The following is a 12,244-nucleotide window of genomic DNA, read 5'->3' on the forward strand; positions in this document are numbered from 1 at the left end:
CATTTAGTTAATTGAATGCATCCTTGCTGGATAATGTATTAATTTCTTTAAAAATCATACTGACTCCAAACATTTGAACTGTAGTTTAAGTATTTATTACAGTGTTTCTTGTTTCTAAAAAATTATAAGAAAACCCAATAAAAGTGTAATATTATTAACAAGTGTTTTTATTGTGATTGATGCATACACAACGTAGTGTAAACCAAGTGTGGTAAATGGCACCGCTGTGTTGTCACTTGCACAAGGAGATGAATGATCTTCTGGAGGAGGGGTGTGTGTGTGTGTATTCGTTGTGTATGTGAGAAAGGAGGGGAAGGACACCTCCGTTGTAAATCTTGTTGTGTAGACAGCACGCCTGCAGCTCTGTTCTGAGTTATGAGAGTGTAGGCTTTTATCAGCTCCCTCATTCTGCTTTTATCCGCTAAACTGATTTATGAGACAATATACTGCGTGTAGCCGTGTAGCTCGAGCGCTTCTCCTTGCAGATAATGAGCGGGGAACCTCGGAGGTGCTGTAAATCTGAGTAAACAAACAAGCACATGCACCTGAGCTGTCGCTTTTTTTTTGAGGTTAAGTGAAAAAAGGTCCGAGAGTGTTACAGGAAGTTAGAGGTCACACTGATTGTGGCGGTATAAAATGACCGAGGGCTCAGAGCGAAGATTTGTAGTGACGTGTTCAAGCAGTTATGGGTGTTATATGCAAATATTTTTCAGAGACTTTTCTGTTTATGGTTTGTAAATATGTCTACTTCTCTGTTCATTCACTCACTAGAGCTGTAGAGTAGGGCTGGGTGTTATTGGCCACAAAAAATATATATAATATTTAATATATCTGTTTATGTATTTGCTCTGAAATGTTGAGCAATTCTTATTTTATTTTATTTCATTTATATATTGTATATCTAAAACTTGTTTGGGGCTGGGTGATATAGCAAAAGATTCTCTCTTTTTTTTTTTCAACTATTGGATGACATTTGATATCTCCGTATTTGCTCTAAAATGTTGAGTATTTATTTATTTATTTAAATATTATATTTATATTATATATATTTGTAATATAATGTTGATTATCCACACTGTTTTAACTAAATTAACACAAGAAAGAATATTGAATCATTTTTAATGCAGAAACTGTGCTATTACAGTAATATTCACCAAAATAGTCCTATATTTACTAAAATACTTTAAAGGCTATATATGTACAATATGTATATGTGTATGTATGTATGTATGTGTATATATATATATATATATATATATATGTGTATATATATATGTGTATATAATATAATATATATATATATATATATATATATTACACACACAGTATGATTGTGTACATTATATACACATATGTATATAATGAAGCTCTAATGAAGTGTACAGTGACATGTCCTGTGATTGGCTAAAGGCAGCATCAGATGATTAATGCTGTGGTTCATCAGAGCATGAGCAGTCTGATAACCTCTGATAAACACTGCTGCCATGTGCTTCTGTTTGTCTCTGTTCCTCTCTCTACCTCCCCCTTCAGTATTTCTACACTCCTTTTCTTGAATCTCCATTATTCTCACATGTCCTCACTTCTTCTGTTTGTTTCTCTCAATGTAGGCTGATTCTGGTCCGGTTCTGTGTGCCGGGTATGAGGACGGCTCTCTGGTGTTATGGGATGTTTCCCATCGCCGTCCGTTCAGCTGTCTGAAGGCGCATCCTGAGCCAGTCATGTGTCTAGACGTTGATGTATGCAGGCAGAAAGGCATTTCTGGATCTTCAGAGAAGACTCTCCAATCCTGGACATTTGACAACCAGCAAAACCTTCAGGTTAATTTAACATGAACACCAAACTGAGCCTCTTTACTTTCCTCACAAACTTTTCTTATTGAGAACTTTTCATCCGTGAATGTTTTTTCAGTGAAATTATCAAAGGCCCCGTTTACACCTGGTATTAAGATTTTGGTCGATCAGATCACAAGTAGACGAGGGAGACCGATTGCCGTTTACACCTGTTTTTTTAATCTGTCTCTTTTGTCCACTTTCAACCACTACAAGGGGGGAGGGTCTATGGGAGTGTAAATGTATGGACTTTTTAAGTCCAATAAGCTCACGGAAAAACATAAGGCGAGCATCAGCTTTCGTTTCTGTTCTGATAGCTGCAAGACCACGCCGAACAAGGCGAGTGCGTGTTAGAAATCAGGAATGGTGAGAGAACTTTGTGCTTGGTACATTTTTCATCTTCAAACCAAACTTAGGTCGTCTTTAGTCGACAAAGTTCAAATCATGTCTGGCTACTGCGCTTCCCATAATGTTTACGCATTTGGTCAGTAGGCGGAGAGTTGGTGGTCTTTTGTGGCTGTTCGAATGCATTCAAACACATGAGCGTTTACACCACAAAAGCAATCCGGTCTAATGCGTTTTCGACTACCTCTGGAAGTGGGCGAAAGTTGACAAGCTTAAACTTTTAAACCCCAGTTACACCTGTATTTAGCGTCATCCACTTGTGATCCGTGCTTGCTACACCTCTAAATTGACTTTCTCTTTTGTCTGATTTCACCAAGGTCTTGTGGACTATTGGTTAATGGTTAAATAGCATCAATGTTAACCAATATGGAAATGGCTATTTATGCATTTTTTTAGGATACTGTTGTAAGTAATATAGCCTTTCTAAAACCAAACTTTCCAATAGTTAATGCAGTTATTTAGTTTGAGTTATTTTAATAAAGGACAGCAATAATCACAAATTGCTTTAAATTTCGAAAAGAAGCGTTAGCATTGGAATACGTCGAGATGCTTTCAAAGGTGAACTTGACCTTCAGCCTCAAAGTTCGGTCAAAAAGCCTTCTCAAAATTTGATAGCATCAATATTTTAACAGGGTATTTTAGTCCTCTCCTTTTGACTGCAAACTCACATTCTGTTACAGGGCACTTTTCAGGTCCATGTTCTTGTTTTTTTGGTAAACATTTAGTTTCACTTTAAAATGAAATGGGTTGCGAATGCCTTTTCAGTTGCAAAATGATAATCTTAGCAACGTTTTGTCGTTTCTTTGTCTTTTGTAGATGAGAAACAAGGATGCCAACAGTTTAACCCATTTAGTGTTGGCTATTTTTGGCCAAAGTAATATTAGCGACTAGAGATGTTTTTATTATTGTCCGTCAGTTAATAGTAAACTGCCATCTATCCAATTAGCAGCTGGTTGTTCAGTTCGGTTCTCTACAAAGATTTAATTCAAATTCAAACTGTGAATAATCAAACAAGGCGTGTGCAGAATGATTTAAGGCTGAAATACACTACATGAGTTTTAAAATCTGCCCAGATTTTAAAACACTAGGCATGATGCACTTGCCAACTTTGGTTACAGAGAAAAACAGGGCGTCATACGCTAAACAACTCAGGCTCATAAGCTGCTTTTTGCACAAAAAACCTGTAAGGAATGGGTTCCAGTTATATTGAGCTTGGTTCAGCGCGGCACGATTACAAACCGTTCTCGGCCCGGAATTCTCAGCACGGTTGGCTAAATATGTCAACTCTGACTGCTCAACATCTGACTGCTGCAAACCTTTAGCAACTATCGCCAACTCGTCCAGACTGCAAATTGCGGCAAAAATCTGAACAAATGTTGTGTAGTGAATTCCAGCCTTTAGTAGTGGACAGTGAACAGTATTGAGGAGTGTATTTAGCAGGAGTGTGTACGTGGCCATGTAGACACACACCTCCTGGTACACTTGGAAAGTATTTGGCTTGAATTTGAAGTTTCCTCATGTCTGTTATATAATAAATCAGTCTCTTTTACTTTAGATTGGCAACTCTCTGCTACACTCTGATGTCATACTGTAGTTCTAGGCCAGATTTTCCCCGTGACAAAAACATCTCTTCTCCCACAATACTGTGCACACACACACACGCTTTTATATTTATATTTACACAGCATTCTTAAAAAATGAGCACACACCAGAGCCGTGTTTTATCTTGCATAACACTTTACTCATCTGAAAGGTAATGCCTCATTAGCGGTCATATTCTCTGCTGATTTCAGGGTCTTACAGATTCAATATTTCATATTCGGCTTGAAAATCTGTGTGAAAAAGCTCTGATATACAACACTCCAGTCCTGCGCATGGATTGTTATTCTTTCCAGTGCCTTTTACACATGAATGGGTGAATTAGAAATATTCCCAAATATTCTTCCTCTCTATTTTGTCTAGCACGCAAAATATATTTGCAGTAATAAGCGTTTATTCACAAAATAGGATCTGTATCGACGGTTCAGTTTATTTTGCACGTCGAAAAAAATTTGATTTAAAATGTAATTCTTGGCGGAGAGGGCCTAAAAAAAGAGGAGCTCGGAAAAGGAGTCTGCCGGGGCTTTTAAATTACCCCGAAGTGCAGCGCAGTGTGACGTCCAGACAGCCGCTGCGAGCTCTTCCCACAGGCGTATTTTTGTGTGGCGGTAGAGCTGGGGGTATCTGCCGGGTGGCTGCTCCTCTCGCTCGCCCCGCTTGACGAACGACCCGCGAGAGGTAATAAAAACATCAAAACCCCGCAGGCTGCTAACCAAACAAAAAACACATCTGCAATAAAAGGAACAGTAGTTCACAGTGGGAGGCTCTACGAAAGGCTGAGAAGAGATGAAGCAACAGGGTCTTACACCGTCCGACCTTAACATGCTGCCGAAAAGCGCACGCTGCGGAAAACGCTAGCACTGTCAGCATCATTCGTTTTCTTTTCTTTTTTTCTTTCGTTTGTTTCTATCAAAGTTAGAATTTTGAAGAAAATGATCATTTTGTCAATTTTGTACAGTATTTTAGTCCGTTTTACTCTGACTTAGATGCTAAAATGGTATCTAATTTTAGTTGTTAAAAATAGAATTTTAGCAAAATTTGACCAAATATTCAAATCTTTTATTAATTATTAATGTTTAAAGCTTAAAGTATAATTTAACCAAAAAATTTCATCATTTACTCAACCTCATTACTTGTGTATTTGCGTCATTTTGTGCAGATGCAAGTGAAGTTACATTTATGGTGTGTATCCCTTTAAAGTTTGCGATCACTATCAACCCCAAACTTTTGAAAGGTAGTGTGTCTCTTATTAATCTCATATCTGTATAGGATGCATTTGGGTGAATTAATTAACTTGATAGCAAACCGCTTCATTTTACTGGAGTTTATTCGGTGTCAAGCGGGTCAATTCCTGAAAATATTGTCTGTCTACTATTGGAATTTTTTAGACAGTCATATATTTTCTTCAAAAAACAAACAAACATTAATGCAGTGTTAATATAGTGTTGTGTTATTTTTGTCTCGTCCCATTTCTTGCAACAGTAAAAATTGTTTAAATATTGTCATGAAGCGCATTTTTATCTCACCTTCGTTATCGTTGTGAAATAGAAAAATAAATTGATTAGTAAATGTGTAGATAAGAAACCTTTCAGTTTCATCATTTTGCAGAGAAGTGTTCTGTAATATGATGTATGTGAGCTGAAGAAAGGGTTGCGGTTTTTATCAAGCAAAGATAAACAGTGGTTCGCCTGGGGCGGCCCGCCGTTCCACACTCGCTCATGGATATGATAGCCGTGGTGGTGGAATTCAGCAGCCGCATCTGTCACACAGGCTTGACTAAGAGTGATTACGCTTGCGTATCGCTTTGCATGTGTGATCCCAACAGTGTGTGTGATGGCAAAGGCAAGACGTTTGTTGATCAAGATTTGGCTATGGGTGGTTGTCTGCGCTCCTGACTATTGACAGATGTAGATGGACAAGATTTTAGAGGGTGAGGCAGAGATGGTTGTTCTATGTGTGTAAAGATTACTGTAAATCAAGCATGGCTGTCTGTGCATGCTGTTGGAGACGTGCTGACAGCACTCACAGGTGGATCTCCACATCTCTTCACATTCAATACCTACATTCCTACCGCTCCTCTCAATTAAACAGCCCTCCCTCCTACTACCCGTCCTGCACCACACCAGGCTCCGTGCTTCAGGTATCCAGCATCTGTCAGCACTCAACTGCCCTATCAAGGGGTGTCTTGGAATGAGGAAGCAGGATGCTTTGTGAATTCCTTTGCTTTCGTCAATAATATTAGGTATTGATTTCCCTTTTTTCATGCTCTTGTGCCAGCATGTTTTTTTTTGTTCAGGTGTCCACTAGGTGTAATGCCAAATTGAGAGGTGCATGTTAAAAAAAACACGATTAAAAGCGAAAGGGGTGTGTTGTAAAGCGCTGTCGCCGGAAAATGCAAACACACCCCTCATCTGTACTGGATTGTCAGGCTCAAGTGGACAAGTGATGATAACTGGTTTCAGTGGATCAGTGTGAAGTCAGTTGAGTCTGCCAAGTCCATGCTGGAGAAAGCAACATACTGTGCTTTGAACATCCCGTTCCATTGCTGCCAAAAATCGTTTGCACTTAGCTTTTTAATTGGCTGTGCAACCAAGTGCGCTGTGAGTCATCGTGCACCCGTGTCCCGTTGCATTGCTTCCAAAAATGGTCAAGGTTAACTTTCTTTAAAATAAAGTGCTACAGGAATTACGTGTTTTTGTAGGCCAAGCCGGAAGTTAGCATCACCATGGTTCCCTCGACAAAAAGCCAATAGGATTTCTTTGAATTTTCGAATTTTAAGATTCTTACATGTTTTGTTTGTCAAAATAATATTCATAAACAAACCCAACTTTAATGAAGCCTAAATTCAATCACCAGAAGGAAAAAGCTAAAGTTAGGCTTTAAAGTACTACATCATGTTTGCATAACTTCAATGCCACCAACACTAAGCTTCTGACAACTTTCCGTCTTTATTTAAAATCTACAAGTTGGAAAGTTTGAGTTAGAATAGTGTGTAAGAGCCTGAGTATAAACACAACGGGGCTGTGGAAGCAGACTAGTGAGTAGATGAAAGTCCCATTTAGCTAACTTGTTAGCAACTGTCTTTTTCAAGACACATAAAACATTGTAAACTATTGACTTTGGGACGATTGATCTAGAAGTGCAAAAATTCTATTTCTTTTCTGGGTTTTAGGACTCATTCCTGTGACGCTTTATTGGTCTTGATGTAGTATAACCAAGTAGATGTGTTGTCCTCCAGTCCACCATTGGGCCTAAGGCAAGGTTTTGAGGTTTGTTTTTGGTTAATCGTCAACAGGACTAGCATATGTGTGTACATTGCGTGCATAGATGACCGTTTGCTATGTATACCCCATCAGGAATCAATAATCCTACAGAGAAATGAAGGATAGTTCATAAAGACTGACCTCTTTGATGTCTGTAAGTTCATTGTAGAGGATCTAAACCCATGGAGAATAGATTCCATAAATGAAAGCTAATGATATGACATTTCTCAGACTCTAAAGGCTGTGTTTGGTATGAATGCTTCCATATTGAATTTGAACGAGATTGAGTACGGGGTAGACACACCATTTAAATTCTGCATTTGTGTGAAAAAGCGATAGCCAGCCGTGCTAACTTAGCAAGACTTTTGGAGTAAACAAAAGAACTTCTGTTTTTAAACTCTCTGGAATAGTGAAAGTTGTAGGAAAATTCAGTTCATACGATTATCATTCAAAAACGAAAGTGTGGCAATCTGTAAATCATGGTTTTCTAATGGTTATTTCATGATACAGGCCTCGCAGCTCACTTTATAAACACCCATTTACCTTTTTTATCGCTTTGCTGTGACCTCTTAATTAAATTAATGTATTTTCCTGACACAAACTATGGGAAGCATAACAAACACAGATAGACACATTAACCCATCATTATCAACTCTGTAATATGGACCAGATGGGCGTTTAGTTCAGGCATACCAACCTCGGCTCGGAGCGATTCATCTTTCTCCCCCGTCCCTCTTGGCCACAGCACGCAAACCTGTCTTTCTCCTTTTCCCTTTGTGGGAAAGTTTCTGCTCGCAGGTGACATCATTACCATTCTCCAAAATTTTTAATTTGGACTATAATGTGAGTTGATTTCAGATATGAACAAAAGTAATGCTAGAGTCTTGTTTTTGCTTCTCTGTTAAAGAATAATGTTAGGGACGGTTTTCCCGGTGCATTCTTCTATCCGCTTGGGTCAGGAATACCTGACTGGCTTATATCTTCCACATGCAGGAGTGACTGGCTCTGATTTTCCAGGCAGAAACAGGAGCACGCCGACAAATTCTTCACTGTCTTCTCCCGCATGAGAGCCATTAGTCTCTCTGGACACCGCTTATGAAGTCAATTTTACGCTGTCCAGTTCGATTCCAGCTTCGGGACCAGATGCATCCCGTGGAGAGACGGCTCGTACGCTCGCGCGCACACACTTAGAACACGTGTGTGCTTTTCTCCAGGAAATACCTTGAACGTCCTTAAAGGAGAGGGGCCGAAGATAATGAGCTCTCGGTAATACTTTATACGTCACATTGTTGCCCATTACCGAGATTTATCTGGTCTCCTGGCCACTGTAGATCACAGAGAGCAAGGGAAGGTAATCTTTAGCCAGAGTTTGCTTCCCTTGCACTGTTGACCAGACCTTTCAGTGCAAATGTAGTTCACCAGAGACTGTTAAAACAACAAGGCCTTCACAAACAAAGATTTCAGTGAAAACAGTCCTTGCACGGTGACAAAGGTAACTCACCCCACCTCCAACGCCTCTCGCTCCAAACCAAATAGTCATGCGCGTAGCGTTTTGCTCGTGCTCGAATGTTTTACGGCCGATGATTGAGGCGCTGGAGTCGCGCACGGATTTCCTCTGCCAGGTTCAACAGCTATTTAGCCGTTCATTTGCGGCTCAATCATCAGATCAGCCAAAGGTGGCTGGTGGGGAATCGCTCTCGCGCTCTGCCCCATTCTTTTTACGGATCTAAATTTGCTCTTGCTCAGGTCATTAAACAACAAGCTCATTTGTGTCTGGTAAATAGTTTATGCGTCGTGCATTTCAACTCTAATCCTTTCTACCCGCCTGAGACGGAAAAGCGTGAACTCCAATGGGGCCGTTTGTTAATTAAAGTCCTGCATTTGTCTATTGCGGCTCATTTGGATTAATGTCTGACTTGTGTTCCCTTACAGATGCACGACTCCGTTCAGATGACCAATCCTGGGGTCTCCCAGCTGCGTATCCGTGCCGACGGCAAGATCCTAGCAACGGCGGGCTGGGACAACAACATCAGAGTGTTTGGCTTGAAGAAACTGAAGCCACTGGCTGTTCTGCAACATCATACTGACATGGTGAATAGTGTGGCCTTCTCAGACCATCAGGACCCCCCACAGAGACTTTTGGCCGCAGGGTCTAAGGACCAGCGGATCAGTGTGTGGTCTATATATAGCAAAAGTTGAGTTTGAAAGACAGAGGCCCACTTTACCATTTCCTTCAAACTGATTGTTGCAAATTACTCTGACTTTATTTACATACTTGAACGTGGTGCTAATATATTTTTCTTTGAATGAACGCGCCTAAATTAGTGGCTGACTGCCATTCGGAGGCGGAGCTTCAACGCCATCACATTTAGCAAGACGTTCAGCAGTGTTTGCCGCTATTGACGCGTCCACGTGAACGAGTTCCTATTGGTGAAATGCTCAAGCAAAAGCAGCGAATATAAACACACTCCATCACCGTGTTTTGTTGCAGTTTGCCACAATGGCAAATAGTTATTTAAACGCGTTTTATTGTCAAAGGCAGAGCTTAAACCGTCCTCTCCGATATGTTTGCTTTACCCCAGGTTGATGTGCTTCACTAGGCGTATTTGCTCTTGAAGTCGCACCTGAGCGGCAAAGTAATCCAGCGCTGTTTTTCTAAATCTGCCTCTGAGTTTAAGATTGCCCTCTGGACTGACCTGCATACATCACACAGGGTTAATCACAAGGGCTCAGGCTTCGCAGACAGGCCTGTTTGTTAGAAAGATTCATTGAGCAAGTTTCGTTTCGTTCTTCCTTTAAGCTCATGAGCTGATGAAGGCGGCTCTATTTTCAGCCTAAAGACAAGGCTGACCTCTGTGTTCGGATGTGGCTAAAAGACAAACTAGTTGTTTTTGTATTTATTGCTTTTGCTCTGCGAAAACTGGACGGCTCACTCAGCGAAGCAGTTTGCACTTTTTGTTTTTCTTTTCTTTTCTGTGTGTGTGTGTGTGTGTGTATAAAGACTTGAAGTAACACATTAGGAAAACTGATATCTAGTATTGTTTACACTATTTGTAAATGAGGTTCTTAAAGGGATAGTTTACCCAAAAATGAAAATTGTCACCATTTATTCACCCTCATGTTGTTCCAAACCTGTCTGGATTTCTTCTGAACACAAAAGAAGATATTTTGAAGAATGTCAGTAGCCAAACAGTTGATTGGACCCCATTGACTTCTATAGTATTTTTCCCATACAATGGACATCAATGAGGTCCATCAACTGTTTGGTTTTCATTTGTGAAATACATTTTAAGTAGGCATAACCAATTCCAACCAACCAAAGTATAACTGATAGCCAATTCTTATTCAGATCCAGTTTAATAAAAATAAAAAAATGAATCACTTTTTATTCGGTTACCAATTTTCATATGAATTACTGATTCTTTTTTTGGTGAATCAAACATGACGAGTGTAGTTTGATTCGCTAATGAATGACTTTTTAATGATTTGCTGTGAAAAGTCATTAAAAGTTATTTTTTTAAGATATGTAATTGATTTGATTTCTTATTTGTTATGTTTTTGTTGAAATCTGAAGTAATTATTTGTTAACTCTGGCTATACTGAAGACAGTAAATGTGATAAATATTGCATCACTTTCTTCCAAATGTTTCTTACTAAAAAAATCCTTAGGATTACCATCTCTATTCTTACGTGTTCTTCAGTGAAAAAATGTATAAAGATTCAAACAAAAACTGTTGGGTTTTCATATTTAGGCGATAAACATGGTATTTGGAAACTCAACTGATTATTTAAAGCAGACATGAATATTAGGTGACTAACATGCAGAGAGTTTGAAGGTGAATATTTTTGTCAGCGTATATGGGGTAATAATAGCCATCCATGGTACTAAGCTAAGTGGGATTTCATGCGTCTCAGAGCGATGGCGGTGGAACTTCAAACGGGCCACAGCCGTCCTGCCCCATAAAGCACGTGTCTCTAGGGACGTACCCAGACTGGAATATCTCATCAGACGGTACAGGAAGCTCGGGGAACTTGGAGGCCATCCTTTTAAAGGAAAAACAACAGCGGGCGAGTCGCCGGTCGGAGAGGAAGACAAAACAGTTCATTTCACAGTCCGCCTGGTCATTAGCCTTCTCCTTGTCATCTGTGGACCCTCACGCACCTTTGTCCATGACCTCTGTAGAGCTTGTCCGATTGGTAATCACTTCCTACTTTTGTAGACTTGGTGGGGGGGCACAACAAAGCCATGCCAGGGGTGCCTTCCATCCGTTCTGTGAATAAGCACATGAGTGTCTATTGCTGGAGATTTCAGCTTATAGGCCTACCTCCCAAGTCAATAATAGATCACTTAAGCAGTCAGTATAAGCAGAACCTCGACATGGGCCACTGACAAAAACCTGCGGCTCACTGAACAACAGACACACGCCTGTCTATAGCATGAGGGGTCAGAGGTCATCTGACCATTCTACGCCAGCTTAAACAAACTCATAGTCCCCCATAACAGACTCTACATGGCATGTTTTTACTGGTTTAAAGATACTCTGGGTTCTTAGGTAAGACTGGATGAATGGATGTTAGTTTTTGGAAACAAATAATAATCCCAGGTAATCACAGTCTGAGGAAATGGCCCTTTGAATGAGAGAAACTCAACACTGGTTGTGTTATAGTAAATTATTTATAAGTTGGCAAGCTCAGTCGGAATGAAACGATTTCTGTTGTCTGAGATAAGCACGGGGTGATTTGTTTTTATATGCAGCGTTGACAAATGGAACACAAATTCGCTGGAAGAAACGCGGGAAAATGTGAAACACGTGCATGGCTGTAGGTAAACATCTTTTCTTTGCAGGGTTGGTCCACCTTAATTTTTTTTTTTTTTTTTGGAAGAGCTGTCTTTGGACGTGCCAAGCAAGAAAAATGTACACAAAAGATAGGCTTGTCACAACAGATGTTCCAGATGCGACCCTGTGTCAGATGATTTCCAGTTATTTTTTCTTTAGCCCATAGTGTGATGTTTTACTGAGTTTTTAGTTAGTCGTCTGATAAGGAATATCCATATGCGGTGAGTTACACCCTTTCAGGCTTTCAACGTGGACTAATATACAAAACAACATTTATACAATAAAATGTAGGCCTATTTAAAAATGTTCT

At 39.9% G+C, this 12,244-nt stretch overlaps 1 protein-coding gene across 4 annotated transcripts in view; it reads left to right on the forward strand.

The window, feature by feature from the left end:
• Positions 1-12,244, forward strand: part of gnb1l (guanine nucleotide binding protein (G protein), beta polypeptide 1-like) — a 53,781-nt gene that overhangs the window by 20,539 nt on the left and 20,998 nt on the right. For 3 of the 4 annotated variants that reach the window (XM_079871559.1, XM_079871560.1, XM_079871562.1), the window contains exons 6-7: positions 1,608-1,817; positions 9,029-10,624. In XM_079871559.1, the coding sequence (XP_079727685.1) occupies positions 1,608-1,817; positions 9,029-9,295 (477 nt within the window). In that variant the 3' untranslated portion in view covers positions 9,296-10,624. Of the gene's footprint in view, positions 1-1,607; positions 1,818-9,028; positions 10,625-12,244 lie in introns of those variants that run through there. The other variant, XM_079871561.1, reaches the window with a different exon arrangement.

The sequence above is a fragment of the Squalius cephalus genome, assembly GCF_949319135.1.
Source record: "Squalius cephalus genome assembly, chromosome: 5".
In the NCBI taxonomy this organism is placed as follows: domain Eukaryota; kingdom Metazoa; phylum Chordata; class Actinopteri; order Cypriniformes; family Leuciscidae; genus Squalius; species Squalius cephalus.